We start from the raw sequence: 19,717 nt of genomic DNA, 5'->3' as shown, positions 1-19,717 counted from the left end.
CACGCTGAGTTACCACGTAAACACACCTCTTCTCTCTGTGAGTCCTGTGCCCCTATAGCCCCCCAAGACCCCCCTGCCACCACCGCCGCAACAGTCAGCCCAGAGCCTTGGGCTCCCAGCCCACCGGAATGGGCACAGTTTCTGTCCCAATCCATAAAAAGACTGTCACAGAACCTGGTGCTGGCTATGCAATGTCGTCCTCCACTCCTTTCTGGGTCCCTGGACGGAACGCAGCCTGATGATACCCCTATGGAGGATCCTTCTGAGGTAATCCGGGCATATGCTTCACCGGTTGCAGGGATCAGGAGAAGAGCACACGGCCGGGTGTCTCCAGCGGGCTCTCCCTCGGGAGCACACAGGGCAGGCTCTCCCACACGCTCCACAGCTTCTGAAGAGCTGGAGGAGGGAGAATGCTGTTTATACCAAGAGGATTCCTTGGTTTCAGCCTCCCCAGATGATCAAACTGCAATAGACTCCCTTATAGCAGCAATCAACCAAACTCTGCATGTGGAGGATCCCCCATCCACTACCACTGGCCATGCGGTCTCCCTTAAGAGGGCAAGGAAACCCCAAAAGGTTTTCGCTTATCACCCAGAGTTTCATGATATCCTCACAAAGCAAAGGGAGAAGCCTGACAGGCGCTTCGGTAACCGAAAACTCATGGAGTCCCGGTACCCTTTTGCCTCACCTGCCCCTAAGGGCTGGGCCGATCCGCCCTCGGTCGACCCCCCGGTCTCCCGCCTTACCACAAAGACGCTCCTGTCTTTACCTGATGGTTCCTCCATCAAGGACCCGACAGACAGGTGGAGCACCTCGCCCGCTCTGCTTTTGAGGCTGCGGGATCCTCCCTCTCGCCCTCCTTTGCCGCTGTGTGGGTCGCAAAGGCGATCTCGGTCTGGGCAGAATCCCTTAACACTTCGCTTGAGGAATCCCAGTTCACTCATACCTTCACAGAAGTAACAGCTCAAATTGCCGCTGCGGCGGAGTACCTCATGCAGTCCTCCATGGACGCTGCTACCTGCGCAGCATTTGCCGCCTCAAATACCATAGCCATCCGTAGAGCTCTCTGGCTCCGACAATGGCGAGCGGACTCTGCCTCCAAGAAGTCTCTCACGGGCCTTCCCCTTTTTTTCCAGACCGATTGTTTAGCGAACGTCTAGAGAAGCTCATTTCTGACGCCACGGGAGGAAAGAGTACCTCCCTCCCCCAGCTGAAGTCCAGGATGTCCTTCACCAGACGTCCACAGTCCTCGTTCCGCTCCTTTCGGAACTCATTTGGTTGGTCGACATCCGCGGACTACGCAGGGACCGACCTTCTCAGTTCTCCCCGAAACCCACTTCGTCATGGCAGCCTAGACCGAAACAGTCCAATACTAGGGAGACTCTGCCACGACGTTTTCCCCCCTCATGACTCCTTCGGCGCCCCGGAAGACACACTCATTGTAGGAGGTCGACTGCGGCTCTTTCATCACATCTGGGCTGCCGCCTCAGACGACAAATGGGTGCGAGACCTTGTGTCTTCCGGTTACCACATAGAATTTCGGACCCGACCCCCGAGTCGGTTCTTTTTCTCAAACCCCCCAAAGACTCGAAAACAACGCAAAGCTTTTTTCTCAGCAATCCACTCGCTCCAAACAGCAGGAGTGATAATACCTGTCCCAGACAACGAGAAGTTCAGGGGTTTTTATTCCAACCTCTTTGTGGTCCCCAAAAAGGATGGGTCAGTTCGACCCATCCTGGACCTCAAAGACCAAAACAAACATGTGCACGTACGGAGATTCAGAATGGAGTCCCTAAGGTCCATTATTGCATCCATGGTCGAAGGGGAATTCCTCGCCTCCACAGACATCAAGGACGCATACCTGCACATACCCATCGCCCCAGATCACCAAAAGTTCCTCCGCTTCGCAATTCAGGACTCCCACTTTCAATTCGTAGCTCTACCCTTCGGCCTCGCCACCAAGGGTCTTCACCAAAGTCATGGCGGCCGCCATGAGCATCCTTCACGCCAGGGGAGTAGTCGTTCTCCCTTACTTGGACGACCTCCTCATCAAGGCCCCCTCCTTCCGCGACTGCTCAACCAGCGTACAGATCACTGTGGACACCCTATCCCGCTTAGGGTGGCTAGTGAATCTGGACAAATCATCCCCGATCCCATCACGATCCATCACCTTCCTGGGCATGTCCCTGGACACCCGTCGGGGCTTGATCCTTCTCCCTCAGGACAAGGCGATCGCTCTTCAACGAGCGGTACGCTGCCTTCTACGTCCTCCGTCTCGCTCCATTCGATTCAGCATGAAAGTGCTCGGCAGGATGGTGGCGGCTATGGAAGCAGTACCCTTTGCTCAACTGCACCTCCGCCCACTGCAGCTAGCCCTTCTAGCGGCCTGGGACAAGAGCCCCTTCTCCCTGGACAGACATCTTCACCTGACTCCTTCAGTCAGGTACGCACTCCGCTGGTGGCTTCGGTCCTCATCCCTATCGAAGGGGAGATCTTTTCTCCCAGTGAACTGGCTGGTCCTGACCACGGACGCCAGCCTCCTAGGCTGGGGAGCAGTGTACCGGCGCCACACTGCTCAAGGACATTGGACGCCCCAGGAGTCTTTCCTACCCATAAACATCCTGGAACTCTGCGTGATCTTCCTCGCGCTCAGGGCATCCTACCCTCTGCTAGCGGGTCATCAGATTCGAGTCCAATCGGACAATGCGACAGCTGTAACCTACATCAATCGCCAAGGGGTATACCTGCAGCAAGGCAGCTTATCTCGAGGCCCACAGGATCCTCAGCTGGGCCGAATCGACAGGGTCAGTGATATCAGCGGTACACATACCGAGAGTAGAGAACTGGGCAGCAGACTTCTAAGTCGCCAAGGCCTGGCCGCCGGAGAGTGCTCTCTCTACCCAGAAGTGTTCCTACACATCTGCACTCGCTGGGGTACACCAGACGTGGATCTAATGGCCTCAAGGTTGAACGCAAAGGTACCCGCGTTCATAGCCAGGTCACACGATCCGCAGTCCATCGGCGTGGATGCTCTAGTCTGCTCCTGGCTCCACTTCCGCCTGCCTTACATTCTTCCACCCCTACTTCTGCTGCCGCGGGTAATCAGGAAGATCAAGGCAGAGTGAGTCCCGGTGATACTGATAGCACCGGACTGGCCCAGGCGCGCCTGGTACGCCGAATTAGTACAAATGCTCGTAGACATACTGTGGCGCCTTCCAGACATCCCAGACTTGCTGACCCAAGGGCCCATTTCCCATCAGAACTCCAGAGCCCTGAAGCTGACGGCATGGCCATTGAGACCTGGGTATTAACAAGAGCAGGATTCTCCCCCGCGGTTATCTCCACCATGATCAGCGTCCGAAAGCCTGTTTCATCCCGCATTTACCACCGTACGTGGAAAATCTTCCTTTCATGGTGCAGGGAAACTAACGTCCAGCCTCTGCCTCTGGCCATCCCCAGAATTCTCGATTTTTCTGCAGGTTGGCTCTCAGTTCCCTTAAAGGGCAGGTTTCAGCGCTCTCAATCTTCTACCAATGCCGCCTGGCTCAAAAAACGCAGGTCAAGACCTTCCTCCAGGGCGTTTCCCATCTAGTTCCCCCGTACAAATGGCCGCTGGAACCATGGGACCTCAATCTCGTTCTGGACAGTCTCCAGAGGTCCCCCTTTGAACCTCTCAAGGAATCCTCCCTTGCTTTTCTGTCCTGGAAGGTAACGTTCCTGGTGGCAATTACGTCCATCAGACGGGTTTTGGAGCTAGCAGCACTCTTTTGCCGCGAGCCTTTTCTGATTTTTCACCAGGACAAGGTGGTTCTGCACCCCCTTCCGGATTTTCTTCCAAAGGTTCCTACCCCGTTTCATTTGAACGAGGACATTATTCTGCCTTCCTTTTGTCCACACCCAGTTCATAGGGTGGAAAGGTCTCTGCATTCGTTAGACCTCTCAGATATTACATATCCATAGCCCCTTTTAGGAAAACGGACTCTTTGTTCGTCATTCCTGAGGGGCCTAAAAAGGGACAGGCAACTTCAAAGGCGACTCTGGCTCGCTGGATTCGCTCTGCAATCCAGGAAGTCTACCGCTTGCAACTCAAGCCCATTCCTAGTGGGCTACGGGCTCATTCCACGCGAGCAGTTGGCGCTTCGTGAGCCATTCGGCATCAGGCTTCAGTGGAACAGGTGTGTAAGGCTGCGACCTGGTCTAGCCTACATACGTTTTCAAAGCATTACAGAGTCCATGCCCAGGTTTCAGCTGGGTAGAACAATTCTGCAAACGGCAGTAGAGCACCTTCTCTCAGTAGGTGCTGCAGGCTGTCTGGGACTGGTTCCTAGTCCTTGGGTTGCGTTGTCTTGTTTTTATTTTTCCCACCCACTTTAGGACGTCCCATGGTCCTGTGTCCCCCAATGAGGCGTCAGAGAAAAACGGATTTTTGTGTACTCACCGTAAAATCGTTTTCTCTTAGCCATCATTGGAGGACACAGCACCTACCCTATTGCCCTGTTGGGCCTTGGTTCTCTCAGTACCTTATTTGGTTATGACTCTTTTTTTTTTCTCATGTTCCTCTGTTGAGGTAAGTTTTTACTGGCTTTTTCTCCTACTGCTTGTGTACTAAAACTGAGCTTGCCTGGCCCGGCCAGGGGGTGTATACTGCAGAGGAGGAGCTATGCTTTTGCATCTACTTAGTGTCTTCCTATGGATAGGCAGCATAACACCCATGGTCCTGTGTCCCCCCGATGATGGCTAAGAGAAAACGATTTTACGGTGAGTACACAAAAATCCGTTTTTCTTTGTCGCTCCATTGGGAGACCCAGACAATTGGGTGTATAGCTATGCCTCCGGAGGCCACACAAAGTATTACACTAAAAGTGTAAAGCCCCTCCCCTTCTGCCTATACACCCCCCGTGCTCCCACGGGCTCCTCAGTTTTCATGCTTTTGTGCGAAGGAGGCAGACATCCACGCATAGCTCCACAGCTTAGTCAGCAGCAGCTGCTGACTATGTCGGATGGAAGAAAAGAGGGCCCATAACAGGGCCCCCAGCATGCTCCCTTCTCACCCCACTCTTGTCGGCGGTGTTGTTAAGGTTGAGGTATCCATTGTGGGTACGGAGGCTGGAGCCCACATGCTGTTTTCCTTCCCCATCCCTTAATGGGCTCTGGGTGAAGTGGGATCCTAATCGGTCTCCAGGCACTGAGACCGTGCTCCATCCACAGCTCCCGGGGACTCTGCTGGATAAGGAGCCGAGTATCGTCAGGGACAAGGCCCTGCCTCTTTAAGGTACTCTGTGTCCCCGTGGGGACCGCGCACAGAAACACCCCAGCATTGCTGGGTGTGTTAGTGCGCCGGGGACCGCAGCGCTGACCGCGCTTGTGCCATCACACACTGCAGCGTGGCTGAGTGTGTTAGTTTACTGGGGACTACCGCGCTGACCACGCGCTGCCATTTCACACTGCAGCGCGACTGGGAATGTTAGTACGCTGGGGACTACCGCGCCGACCGCGCTTATACGCCGGCCGCGCTTATAACTTTAGTCCCCGGCTTTTGCGGCCTAGTCTCACTTTTTTCCCGCCCCCAGGCCTGCCAGTCAGGGGAAGGGCGGGACGCTGTACAGGACGTCAGCACTGGGGCTGGAACATGCTTTGCATACTCCACCCCCCTCACTGTGCACAGTGGGGCACCAGATTCCCGCACTTTTCAGGGCACGCCCACGGCCCCCTCCTCTCCTCAGGACGCCGGCAGCCATTCCTGTCAGCTCTTCTGACGCTGGAGAGGGGAGACAAGCTCGCTAAGGGTGGCCCAGGGGGAACCACCTGCTAACACTGTCCAGGTGACAGGGACGGAGTTTGCAGTTTTTACTGAAAGACTTTCTGAGACTATGGCTAAGATATTAGAAGCCTTGCAGTCCAGACCGGTACCTCAGGCCATGGGCACTGTGGAATCATTGCTCCCTGGTCCCCCTCAATTGGAACAACAAAGTTCTTCCGGGGTGTCTCATAGATCCCAGGGTGAGGTCTCTGACGCGGACCGCAGCCCCAGACCGCCTAAGCGAGCTCGCTGGGAAATTCCCTCGACATCATCACATTGTTCAGGGTCTCACCAGGAGGACTCTCTGTATAATGAAGCGGAGGTAGCTGATCAGGATTCTGATCCTGAGGCCGCTCTCAACCTTGATACTCCTGGTGGGGACGCCATAGTGAATGATCTTATCGCGTCCATCAATCAAATGTTGGATATTTCTCCCTCAGCTCCTCCGGTAGAGGAGTCAGCTTCTCAGCAGGAGAAATTCCGTTTCAGGTTTCCCAAGCGTACAACGAGTATGTTTCTGGACCACTCTGACTTCAGAGAAGCAGTCCAGAAACACCGAGATTGTCCAGATAAGCGTTTTTCCAAGCGCCTTAAGGATACACGTTATCCCTTCCCCCCTGACGTGGTCAAAGGCTGGACTCAGTGTCCCAAGGTGGACCCTCCAATCTCCGGACTGGCGGCTAGATCCATAGTTGCAGTTGAAGATGGGGCTTCACTCAAGGATGCCACTGACAGACAGATGGAGCTCTGGTTGAAATCCATCTATGAAGCTATCGGCGCGTCTTTTGCTCCAGCATTCGCAGCCGTATGGGCGCTCCAAGCTATCTCAGCGGGTCAAGCGCAAATTGACGCACTCACATGTACGTCTGCGCCGCAGGTGGCGTCCATAACCTCTCAAACGACGGCATTTGCGTCCTACGCTATTAATGCTGTCCTGGACTCTGCGAGCCGTACGGCGGTTGCAGCCGACAATTCGGTGGCAATACGCAGGGCCTTGTGGCTACGGGAATGGAAGGCAGATTCTGCTTCCAAAAAGTGCTTAACCAGTTTGCCATTTTCTGGCGACCGTTTGTTTGGTGAGAGATTGGATGAAATCATCAAACAATCCAAGGGAAAGGAAACATCCTTACCCCAGGCCAAACCAAACACATCCCAACAGAGGAGGGGACAGTCGAGGTTTCGGTCCTTTCGGGGTGCGGGCAGGTCCCAATTCTCCTCGTCCAAAAGGCCTCAGAAGGATCAGAGGAACTCCGATTCATGGCGGTCTAAGTCACGCCCTAAAAAGACCGCCGGAGGTGCCGCTACCAAGGCGGCCTCCTCATGACTTACGGCCTCCTCACACCGCATCCTCGGTCGGTGGCAGGCTCTCCCGCTTTTGCGACACCTGGCTGCCACAGGTAAAAGACCGTTGGGTGAGAGACATTTTGTCTCACGGTTACAGGATAGAGTTCAGCTCTCGTCCTCCGACTCGATTCTTCAGAACATCTCCGCCTCCCGAGCGAGCCGATGCTCTTCTGCAGGCGGTGGGCACTCTGAAGGCAGAAGGAGTGGTGGTCCCGGTTCCTCTTCAGCAACGGGGTCACGGTTTTTACTCCAACCTGTTTGTGGTTCCAAAGAAGGACGGGTCTTTCCGTCCTGTTCTGGAACTAAAACTACTCAACAAACACGTAAAGACCAGGCGGTTCCGGATGGAATCCCTCCGCTCCGTCATCGCCTCAATGTCCCAAGGAGATTCCTTGCATCGATCGATATCAAAGATGCTTATCTCCACGTACCGATTGCTCCAGAGCATCAGCGCTTCCTGCGCTTCGCCATAGGAGACGAACACCTTCAGTTCGCGGCACTGCCGTTCGGCCTGGCGACAGCCCCAAGGGTTTTCACCAAGGTCATGGCTACAGTAGTTGCGGTCCTCCACTCTCAGGGTCACTCGGTGATACCTTACTTAGACGATCTGCTGGTCAAAGCACCCTCTCAAGAGGCATGCCAACACAGCCTCAACGTTACTCTAGAGACTCTCCAGAGTTTCGGGTGGATCATCAATTTTCCAAAGTCAAATCTGACACCGGTCCAATCGCTGACATATCTTGGCATGGAGTTTCATACTCTCTCAGCGATAGTGAAGCTTCCGCTGAACAAACAGCGGTCACTGCAGACAGGGTTGCAATCTCTCCTTCAAGGTCAGTCATACCCCTTGAGGCGCCTCATGCACTTCCTGGGGAAGATGGTGGCAGCAATGGAGGCAGTCCCTTTCGCGCAGTTTCACCTGCGTCCTCTTCAATGGGACATCCTACGCAAATGGGACAGGAAGCCGACGTCCCTAGACAAGAACGTCTCCCTCTCTCAGGCAACCAAAGCTTCCCTTCGGTGGTGGCTTCTTCCCACTTCATTATCGAAGGGGAAATCCTTCCTACCCCCATCCTGGGCGGTGGTCACGACGGACGCGAGTCTGTCAGGGTGGGGAGCAGTCTTTCTCCACCACAGGGCTCAGGGTACGTGGACTCAGCAAGAGTCCTCACTTCAGATCAATGTTCTGGAGATCAGGGCAGTGTATCTTGCCCTAAAAGCGTTCCAGCCGTGGCTGGAAGGCAAGCAGATCCGAATTCAGTCGGACAACTCCACAGCGGTGGCTTACATCAACCACCAAGGTGGAACACGCAGTCGGCAAGCCTTCCAGGAAGTCCGGCGGATTTTGATGTGGGTGGAAGCCACGGCCTCCACCATCTCCGCAGTTCACATCCCGGGCGTGGAAAACTGGGAAGCAGACTTTCTCAGTCGCCAGGGCATGGACGCGGGAGAATGGTCCCTTCACCCGGACGTGTTTCAGGAGATCTGTTGCCGCTGGGGGATGCCGGACGTCGACCTAATGGCGTCCCGGCACAACAACAAGGTCACGGCATTCATGGCACGATCCCACGATCACAGAGCTCTGGCGGCAGACGCCTTAGTTCAGGATTGGTCGCAGTTTCAAATCCCTTGTGTTTCCTCCTCTGGCACTGTTGCCCAGAGTGTTACGCAAGATCAGGGCCGACTGCCGCCGCGCCATCCTCGTCGCTCCAGACTGGCCGAGGAGGTCGTGGTACCCGGATCTGTGGCATCTCACGGTCGGCCAACCGTGGGCACTACCAGACCGACCAGACTTGCTGTCTCAAGGGCCGTTTTTCCATCTGAATTCTGCGGCCCTCAACCTGACTGTGTGGCCATTGAGTCCTGGATCTTAGCGTCTTCAGGATTATCTCAAGAGGTCATTGCCACTATGAGACAGGCTAGGAAACCAACGTCCGCCAAGATCTACCACAGGACGTGGAAAATATTCCTGTCGTGGTGCTCTGCTCAGGGTTTTTCTCCCTGGCCATTTGCCTTGCCCACTTTTCTGTCCTTTCTTCAATCCGGATTGGAAAAGGGTTTGTCGCTCGGCTCTCTTAAGGGACAAGTCACTGCGCTCTCTGTGTTTTTTTCAGAAGCGCCTGGCCAGACTTCCACAGGTACGCACGTTCCTGCAAGGGGTTTGTCACATCGTCCCTCCTTACAAGCGGCCGTTAGAACCCTGGGATCTGAACAGGGTGCTGATGGTTCTTCAGAAACCACCGTTCGAGCCAATGAGGGATATTTCTCTCGCACGCCTTTCGCAGAAAGTGGTTTTCCTAGTAGCAGTCACTTCACTTCGGAGAGTGTCTGAACTAGCAGCGTTGTCATGCAAAGCTCCTTTCCTGGTGTTTCACCAGGACAAGGTGGTTCTGCGTCCGGTTCCGGAATTTCTCCCTAAGGTGGTATCCCCTTTTCATCTCAATCAGGACATCTCCTTACCCTCTTTTTGTCCTCATCCAGTTCACCAATGTGAAAAGGATTTGCACTTGTTAGATCTGGTGAGAGCACTCAGAGTCTACAATTCTCGTACGGCGCCCCTGCGCCGCTCGGTTGCACTCTTTGTCCTTGTCGCTGGCCAGCGTAAAGGGACACAAGCTTCTAAATCAACCCTGGCTCGGTGGATCAAGGAACCAATTCTCGAAGCTTATCGTTCCTCGGGGCTTCCGGTTCCCTCAGGGCTGAAGGCCCATTCTACCAGGGCCGTGGGAGCGTCCTGGGCCTTGCGACACCAGGCTACGGCTCAGCAGGTGTGTCAGGCAGCTACCTGGTCGAGCCTGCACACTTTCACGAAACACTATCAGGTGCATACCTATGCTTCGGCAGATGCCAGCCTAGGTAGGCAAGTCCTTCAGGCGGCGGTGGCCCACCTGTAGGACGGAGCCGTTACGGCTCCATTATGAGGTATTATTTACCCACCCAGGGACTGCTTTTGGACGTCCCAATTGTCTGGGTCTCCCAATGGAGCGACAAAGAAGAAGGGAATTTTGTTTACTTACCGTAAATTCCTTTTCTTCTAGCTCCAATTGGGAGACCCAGCACCCGCCCCTGTTTTTTTGTGTACACATGTTGTTCATGTTAAATGGTTTCAGTTCTCCAATATTCCTTCGGATTGATTTTACTTTAAACCAGTTTATAATTTTTTCCTCCTTCTTGCTTTTGCACCAAAACTGAGGAGCCCGTGGGAGCACGAGGGGTGTATAGGCAGAAGGGGAGGGGCTTTACACTTTTAGTGTAATACTTTGTGTGGCCTCCGGAGGCATAGCTATACACCCAATTGTCTGGGTCTCCCAATTGGAGCTAGAAGAAAAGGAATTTACGGTAAGTAAACAAAATTCCCTTCTTTGTAAATGAATGTAAAATCTTTTTCTTGTTACTTACATTGCAGGACACAGATCCCACACTATTTTTTTTTTTCCACTTTTCTATTGTCCGTTCTATTTGCCTATGGGCATTGTTCTCTTTCCTGAGTTCTGGTTCCTGGTTGTTAGATTTTTTTTTTTTTATTCTTTCATTTCTTATTGCTTTCGGCTGCCTTGTGCCTGAGGAGGGGGTATAGCCCTCCAGGCAAAGGCCAAAGCTTTTTTCTACCTAGTGTTGACCTCCTAGTGGTAGTGCCTATTGGTGCAGTCTCCTCTAGAAAGGGACTTTATGGCACATAAAAAATCCAATTATTTGTATGTTATTAGATCTAGATTTTTCGTGACTCCTGATTTTAGTTTCGATCTTCATTAACTTGCTTGTATATCAACAGAAAAACCTGCTCTTGAAGAAGCAAAACGTCCTGCTGTACTTCCAATGCCTGATGCCAAGGAGTCCAGTTCTGTGCCTGCTCAAGCTGTGTTTCAGCCCATCCTGCCCCCTGAGCCACCACCATCTCCTCCCAAGCCAAAATTCAGTGAAGAGGTACTAAAAAATACTGGTGGATAATTTCACATTTGTAACATGGCGGATTAGGATGTCAGAAAAATGTGGTCTTGTATAGGCAACCCTACTTTCAAAAGAAATTTGATTAAACATTTATTTAAAACCACATTCACACAAACCTGAGATTTCTTGGGCCTTTCGCAACCACCAATTACTGAAATTACTGCATCCGTGTGCAGGTCCATTCGCTTGGAACCAATAAATATTCATTTTGACTATGTGCTTATACACCTAAACAGACTTTTGAAACAATATCTTTTGTTTTATGCAGGATGTGGCTTATGTCCTGGACGATGTTTTGGAGGATGCCATGAAAGAATTGAGTGCTCCTGTCATCCAAAGTGTGTCAGAATACATCTCAGCTGCACTTGGGTATATCTATTTCTTGTCCTTAATGCTTTATAGGGTATCTCTCAGGAGCACGCAAAGGAACATTAGCAAATTTTGTTTACTAGATGATATTGTCAAATACATTCTAAGTAGAGTACAAAAATGCCTTTAAAAGTCTGATTGGTTGTCTTTTACAATCAGGATGTAACCCTTATTTCTCTCTCACCTTATTGGGGGACACATGACCATGGGTATATGCTGCTGATGCCAGGAGGTTGACACTAGGCAAACTTAAGAAAAAAAGTTAGCTCCTCCTCCGCAGTATATACCCTGTGACTGACCAGGAAGTAAGCCAGTTTTCTTTGTCGCTCTATTGGGAGACCCAGACAATTGGGTGTATAGCTACTGCCTCCGGAGGCCACACAAAGTATTACACTTAAAAGTGTAAGGCCCCTCCCCTTCTGGCTATACACCCCCCGTGGGATCACGGGTTCCTCAGTTTTCATGCTTTGTGCGAAGGAGGCACACATGCACGCATAGCTCCACTGTTTAGTCAGCAGCAGCTGCTGACTATGTCGGATGGAAGAAAAGAGGGCCCATACTTGGGTCCCCAGCATGCTCCCTTCTCACCCCACTTTTGTCGGTGGTGCTTGTTAAGGTTGAGTTACCCATTGCGGGTACGGAGGCTGGAGCCCACATGCTGCTTTCCTTCACCATCCCCTTAGGGCTCTGGTGAAGTGGGATCCTATCGGTCTCCATGGCACAGGAGACCGTGCTCCATCCACAGCCCCTGGGATCTGCTGGACACGGAGCGGAGTATCGTCAGGGACAGGGCCCTGCTATGTTAAGGTACTCTGTGTTCCTGGGCAAGTCGCGCACACACACACCAGCATTGCTGGGTGTGTTAGTGCGCCCGGGACAACAGCGCTGCGCGCTTGTGCCTCACTATCTTCAGCTTGCTGAAGTAGTTATAGGTTGGAAACGGTCGCGCCGGCCGCTGCTGTCAGTTTTTACTGCGGCGCGGCTGGGATTTGTGGTGCGCCGGGGACCTCCGCGCTGGCCGTGCATATTTGACGGCCGCGCTTACTACTACAGTCCCCGGCTTCTTGCGGCCTAGTTTCGTTTCGTTCCCGCCCCCAGGCCTGCCAGTCAGGGTGGGGGCGGAACGCTGTGCAGAACGTCAGCGCCGAGGGCTGGAGTCTATTTTACATACTCCAGCCCTCACACTGAACACAGTGGGACGCTGGTTTCCCGCTCTTCGCCTGAGGCACGCCCACGGTCCGCCCCTCTTCACAGAACGCTGGCAGCCATTCCTGCACGCTGTTTGAGCTGGAGAGGGGAAACAACTTATGGGAGACCCAGGCACAGGATTCTAGCGACCACACACCCGCGTTCAGCGGGCGGTAAGCGGCACTGCTGGTGCCTACCCCACTAGTGCAGAAGTGTACAATTGTATTTTTAGCACCACCTGTGAATACTGTCCAGGTGACGGGGACAGAGTTTACAGCTTTTGCTGATAGATTGTCTGTGACTATGACTAAAATACTAGAAACCTTACAATCTACACCAGTAACTCAGACCATGGGCACGGTTGAATCACTGCCCCCTGGTCCACCGCAGTTGGAACAGCTCCGAGCTCCGGAGGTGTCCCATGCATTCCAGGGTGACGGCTCTGACACAGACGACTGTCCCACTCAGGCTAAGCGAGCTCGCTGGGAGCGGCCCTCGACATCTTCACACTGTTCAGGGTCCCAGCAAGATGTCTCCCTATATGATGAGGCAGAGGTAGCTGATCAGGATTCTGATCCTGAAACCGCTCTCAATCTGGATACACCTGATAGTGACGCCAAAGTGAATGATCTCATAGCGTCCATCAATAAAATGTTGAATATTTCTCCCCCAGCTCCTCCAGTGGAGGAGTCAGCTTCACAGCAGGGGAAATTCCATTTCAGATATCCTAAGCGTAAATTAAGTTCTTTTCTAGACCACCCTGACTTCAAAGAAGCAGTGCAAACTCACTACGCTCATCCAGATAAGCGTTTCTCCAAAAGATTTAAGGATACACGCTATCCCTTTCCACCTGACGTGGTCAAGAGCTGGACCCAGTGTCCAAAGGTGGATCCTCCAATCTCCAGGCTTGCGGCTAGATCCATAGTTGCAGTGGAAGATGGGGCTTCACTTAAAGATGCCACTGATAGACAGTTGGAGCTCTGGCTAAAATCCATCTATGATGCTATCGGCGCGTCGTATGCTCCTGCATTCGCAGCTGTTTGGGCACTCCAAGCTATTTCAGCTGGTCTTGCGCAGATTGACACTGTCACGAGTACATCTGTTCCGCAAGTAGCGTCCTTAACCACTCAAATGACTGCATTTGCGTCTTACGCTATCAATGCTGTCCTGGACTCTACGAGCCGTACGGCAGTGGCGTCCGCCAACTCCGTGGTTTTACGCAGAGCATTGTGGTTAAGGGAATGGAAGGCAGATTCTGCTTCCAAAAAGTGCTTAACCAGTTTGCCATTTGCTGGTGACAGACTGTTTGGTGAGAAACTGGATGAAATCATTAAACAGTCCAAGGGGAAGGATTCATCCTTACCTCAACCCAGACAATACAAACCCCAACAGAAAAGAGGACAGTCGGGGTTTCGGTCCTTTCGAGGCTCGGGGAAATCCCAATCCTCCTCCTACAAAAGGACTCAAAAGGATCAGAGGAGCTCAGATTCGTGGCGGGCTCAATCACGCCCAAAAAAGACAGCCGGAAGACCCGCTACCAAGGCGGCTTCTTCTTGACTTTCGGCCTCCTCTCTCCGCATCCTCGGTCGGTGGCAGGCTCTCCCGCTTTGGCGACATTTGGCTGCCACAGGTCCAGGACCGTTGGGTGAGAGACATTCTGTCCCACGGGTACAGGATAGAGTTCAGTTCTCGTCCTCCAACCCGATTCTTCAGAACTTCTCCGCCACCCGACCGAGCCGAGGCTCTTCTGCAGGCGGTATGCACTTTGAAAGCAGAAGGAGTGGTGATCCCTGTTCCTCTTCAGGAGCAAGGTCACGGTTTTTACTCCAATCTGTTTGTGGTACCAAAAAAGGACGGGTCTTTCCGACCAGTTCTGGACCTAAAGCTTCTCAACAAGCATGTGCAAACCAGACGGTTCCGGATGGAATCACTCCGCTCCGTCATCGCCGCAATGTCTCAAGGAGATTTCCTAGCATCAATAGACATCAAGGATGCTTATCTCCACGTACCGATCGCTCCAGGGCATCAGCGTTTTCTACGCTTCGTGTTAGGAGACGAACACCTTCAATTCGTGGCCCTGCCTTTCAGTCTGGCGACAGCCCCACGGGTCTTCACCAAGGTCATGGCAGCAGTAGTTGCAATCCTGCACTCTCAGGGACACTCTGTGATCCCTTACTTAGACGATCTGCTGGTCAAGGCGCCCTCTCAAGAGGCATGTCAACACAGCCTGAATGTGGCGCTGGAGACTCTCCAGACTTTCGGGTGGATCATCAACTTTTCCGAGTCAAATCTAACCCCGACCCAATCGCTAATCTATCTTGGCATGGAGTTTCATACTCTCTCAGCGATAGTGAAGCTTCCGCTGGTCAAACAGCGTTCACTACAGACGGGGGTGCAAGCCCTCCTTCACGGCCAGTCTCACCCCTTGAGGCGCCTCATGCACTTCCTAGGGAAGATGGTAGCAGCGATGGAGGCAGTCCCGTTCGCGCAGTTTCACCTGCGCCCATTACAATGGGACATTCTCCGCCAATGGGACGGGAAGTCGAAATCCCTGGACAGGAACGTCTCCCTTTCTCAGGCGGCCAAGGAGTCCCTTCGGTGGTGGCTTCTTCCCACCTCATTGTCAACAGGAAAGTCCTTCCTACCCCCATCCTGGGCGGTGGTGACGACAGACGCGAGTCTATCAGGGTGGGGAGCAGTTTTTCTCCACCACAGGGCTCAGGGTTCGTGGACTCAGCAAGAGTCCACGCTTCAGATCAATGTTCTAGAAATCAGAGCAGTGTTTCTTGCCCTTCAAGCCTTCCAGCAGTGGCTGGAAGGCAAACAAATCCGAATTCAGTCGGACAACTCCACAGCGGTGGCATACATCAACCACCAGGGGGGGACTCGCAGTCGGCAAGCCTTTCAGGAAGTCGGGCGGATTCTGACGTGGGTGGAAGACACTGCATCCACAATATCCGCAGTTCACATCCCAGGCGTGGACAACTGGGAAGCAGACTTCCTAAGTCGCCAGGGAATGGACGCAGGGGAATGGTCCCTTCACCCGGACGTCTTTCAGGAGATCTGTCGCCGCTGGGGCATGCCGGACGTCGACCTAATGGCATCTCGGCACAACAACAAGGTCCCGGTTTTCATGGCAAGGTCTCACGATCACCGGGCTCTGGCGGCGGACGCCTTAGTTCAGGATTGGTCGCAGTTCCGGCTTCCTTATGTGTTCCCACCTCTGGCACTGTTGCCCAGAGTGCTGCGCAAGATCAGGTCGGACTGCCACCGCGCCATTCTTGTCGCTCCAGACTGGCCAAGGAGGTCGTGGTACCCGGATCTGTGGCACCTCGCAGTAGGCCAACCGTGGGCACTACCAGACCGTCCAGACTTGCTGTCTCAAGGGCCGTTTTTCCGTCGGAATTCTGCGGCCCTGAACCTGACTGTGTGGCCATTGAGTCCTGGATACTAGCGTATTCAGGACTATCTCAACAGGTCATTGCCACCATGAGGCAGGCCAGGAAACCAACGTCCGCTAAGATCTACCACAGGACGTGGAAGATATACTTATCTTGGTGCGCTGCTCACGGAGTTTCTCCATGGCCATATACCTTGCCTACTTTTCTTTCCTTCCTGCAATCCGGGTTGGAAAAAGGTTTGTCGCTCGGCTCCCTCAAGGGACAAGTCTCAGCGCTATCTGTATTTTTTCAGAAGCGCCTAGCACAGCTTCCTCAGGTACGCACGTTCCTGCAAGGAGTTTGTCATATCATCCCTCCTTACAAGCGGCCGTTAGAGCCCTGGGATCTCAACAGGGTTCTAATCGCTCTCCAGAAGCCGCCTTTCGAGCCTCTGAGAGATGTTCCCCTTTCTCGCCTTTCTCAGAAAGTGGCGTTTCTAGTAGCGGTCACGTCTCTTAGGAGAGTGTCCGAGCTAGCAGCACTGTCATGCAAATCGCCCTTCCTGGTCATTCACCAGGACAAGGTGGTTCTGCGGCCGGTTCCGGAGTTTCTCCCTAAGGTGGTGTCTCCTTTCCACCTCAATCAAGATATCTCCTTGCCTTCTTTGTGTCCTCATCCAGTTCATCAATGTGAAAAGGATTTGCATTCATTGGATCTGGTGAGAGCACTCAGAATCTACATTTCCCGCACGGCGCCCCTGCGCCGCTCGGATGCACTTTTTGTCCTTGTCGCTGGTCAGCGTAAAGGGTTGCAAGCTTCCAAATCCACCCTGGCTCGGTGGATTAAGGAACCAATTCTGGAAGCCTACCGTTCTGCTGGACTTCCGGTTCCCTCAGGGCTGAAAGCCCATTCTACCAGAGCAGTAGGTGCGTCCTGGGCATTACGGCACCAGGCTACGGCTCAGCAGGTGTGCCAGGCGGCTACCTGGTCGAGTCTGCACACTTTTACCAAGCATTATCAGGTGCATACCTATGCTTCGGCGGACGCCAGCCTAGGTAGACAAGTCCTTCAGGCGGCGCTTGCCCACCTGTAGAAAAGAGCCGTTTTACGGCCCTATCACGCGGTATTATGTTACCCACCCAGGGATTGCTTTTGGACATCCCAATTGTCTGGGTCTCCCAATAGAGCGACAAAGAAGAAGGGAATTTTGTTTACTTACCGTAAATTCCTTTTCTTCTAGCTCTAATTGGGAGACCCAGCTCCCGCCCCTGTTTTTTTGTATACACATGTTGTTCATGTTGAATGGTTTCAGTTCTCCGATATTCCTTCGGAATGAATTTGCTTAAACCAGTTTATTGGCTTTCCTCCTTCTTGCTTTGGCACTAAAACTGAGGAACCCGTGATCCCACGGGGGGTGTATAGCCAGAAGGGGAGGGGCCTTACACTTTTAAGTGTAATACTTTGTGTGGCCTCCGGAGGCAGTAGCTATACACCCAATTGTCTGGGTCTCCCAATTAGAGCTAGAAGAAAAGGAATTTACGGTAAGTAAACAAAATTCCCTTCTTTTGCTTAGTGTCCTAGGAGGTGGACATTGGCCTGTTTTCGGGCCCTTTTGATTTTTCTGTTTTTTTTCCCAGTTCGGGCGCGTTTTTTAGCCCACTAATCTCTCTTCTGTTCTATTCTTAAAAATTGGCCACAGGGTGTGCCACACCTGCTCTTCCCTATGCGGGAAGAGGGTCACAGGGTGGCTCCGCCGCCATGTCTCCCCTCTTCCTAAATGACCGGACAATGACTCTCTGCGTCACCCTGGTGCTCAGAGCCCCCCATATTTACGTCCGCCCAGGCTCCCCCTCGTCACGATTCTAGACAAGCGGCACCGAGAGTGGCGACATTCGGCAGTTCCAGGACCCGGATTAAGCCTGCTGTCTGCCTATTTGCTGCATGATGCAGCTGAGCTGAAGTCTGCGTCCCTCCAGGTTCTTACCCAGCCGGCGCGGCTTCCAACGGACGCTCTGGACAAAGGCAGGGAGCATCATCCTCTCCAGGCAGGTCCTGTTCAGCGTTGGAGCGGCGGGGGAGAAGGTCTCTCTGCTTCAGCTGCTCTGTATGAAGCCCTGCCGCCGCATGGTGGGGGCCGCTCTCTCTCTTCATAACACTGGGAGCCTCGTGCGTACAGGCAGATATCCAGTCTCTATCTGCCCCCACAGCTCTGCAGGAGGATTTCAGCGCCTGTTTTCCGGCTCTGAAACACTCAGGCTGCGGATACGCCCACGACAGGAGCACCATCCTAGGGAAATCACCATTCTGCACGGGGGACACAGCCAGCAGCTTTCTGCTCCAGGGTCTGGACGGGGTAAGCTCTCCTTGCTCAGGAGGCTTGGTCCTGCGGGCTCCAGCTATTTACTGAAATAATACTGAAGGGCAGCCCCTCTCCGCACTAGGAGACTCTCTAACTTCCATAGAAGTTAAAGGGAGCTTAGCAGATTACTGCATCGCTTTGCATTATGTCTAATTCAAAAGCCCGGAAGACCCAGTCTCCTCTTATAGTGCGTTACTCAGCTTGCACGTCCTGCAATCAGAATTTCTCCTCAGGCCAGTCACCCCCCTCCGTGTCAGGACTGCGATGCCCCAGTTGTGGTGGCATCCCAGGACTCCACTGCTGATGAGGACTCTTGCGTCCCCCACGAGTGAGCTGCCTTTCTCTCACAATCGGTAGCTGACCCAATCAAAGTCTCCCAGTCTCTGGTTTCGGTCTTACAGCACCTACCAGCTCTCCAACCTCCCTCGGGGAACCAGGACGACCCTGCTCCGCAGTCTACCTTGGAGGACCAGAACGACCCTGAACCCCAGGCTCAGGATAGGGTACCACTAGGATCCAGAACAAATCCTCTAAACGGGTCTGCACATGCAGCCCATCCACATCACACGATGACTCCGAGTACGATTCTGCGCCAGAGTCTGCCTACGATGATACGTCTCCAGAGTCGGAGGCGTCCAATATCCGGGAGATGGTCGACAGTTTAGTCTCGGATGTTCACCAGACTCTATCGGTAGAAGAAGATACGCCTGCGGCGGTTTCAAAAACTGTTTCCTTAAAAAAAAAAAACCTTATTGAGCCCCAAGATATTTTTCTAATAATCACAACTTTACCGCCATTCTGGTCAAGCAGAGAGCTCACCCAGAAAAAACGATTTTCAAGAAAGTGACGTCTCTCCCTTTTCTATCGGTTATGTTCGGAAATAAATAGTGAAGGATTGGGCAGAGTCCCCTGCTGTCGATCCTCCTGTGTCTCGACTGGCCAAGCACACGGTACTCTCCATTCCTTGTTAGAGTTTCATAGTTACGTAGATTGAAAAAAGACCTAGGTCCATCTAGTTCAACCTTCCTCCACCTATTCTACATTTTGCCCCTAAGTCACTTATAACCAACAATGTTGTGTGTACTGAGGAGATCATCCAGCCCTTTTTTAAAAGCTGTCATAGTATCTGCCATTACTACCTCTTGTGGTAGAGCAGTCAGACTGTGGAATGTCCTAACTGCCTGACAGTGCCTCTCTCAAAGAACTCACCGACCGCACCATTGAGCCTCTGGCGCGATCTATGTTTGAGACGGCGGGTTCCTCCCTCTGCCCCTCATTTGCCGCAGTGTGGGTTGCCAAGGCTCTTGCTGTCTGGAGTAAGAGTTTACG

At 53.0% G+C, this 19,717-nt stretch overlaps 1 protein-coding gene across 2 annotated transcripts in view; it reads left to right on the top strand.

Moving 5' to 3' along the window:
- The window catches only part of LOC142267570 (germinal-center associated nuclear protein-like), a 95,337-nt gene that overhangs the window by 29,844 nt on the left and 45,776 nt on the right, over positions 1–19,717 (top strand). For both annotated transcript variants that reach the window (XM_075332340.1, XM_075332339.1), the window contains exons 8-9: positions 10,917–11,068; positions 11,361–11,461. In XM_075332340.1, the coding sequence (XP_075188455.1) occupies positions 10,917–11,068; positions 11,361–11,461 (253 nt within the window). The remainder of the gene's footprint in view (positions 1–10,916; positions 11,069–11,360; positions 11,462–19,717) is intronic.

Source organism: Anomaloglossus baeobatrachus, unplaced genomic scaffold, assembly GCF_048569485.1.
Source record: "Anomaloglossus baeobatrachus isolate aAnoBae1 unplaced genomic scaffold, aAnoBae1.hap1 Scaffold_296, whole genome shotgun sequence".
In the NCBI taxonomy this organism is placed as follows: Eukaryota; Metazoa; Chordata; class Amphibia; order Anura; family Aromobatidae; genus Anomaloglossus; species Anomaloglossus baeobatrachus.
The sequence above is the reverse complement of the archived record's forward strand: the minus strand, read 5'-3'. Positions and strand labels throughout refer to the sequence as shown.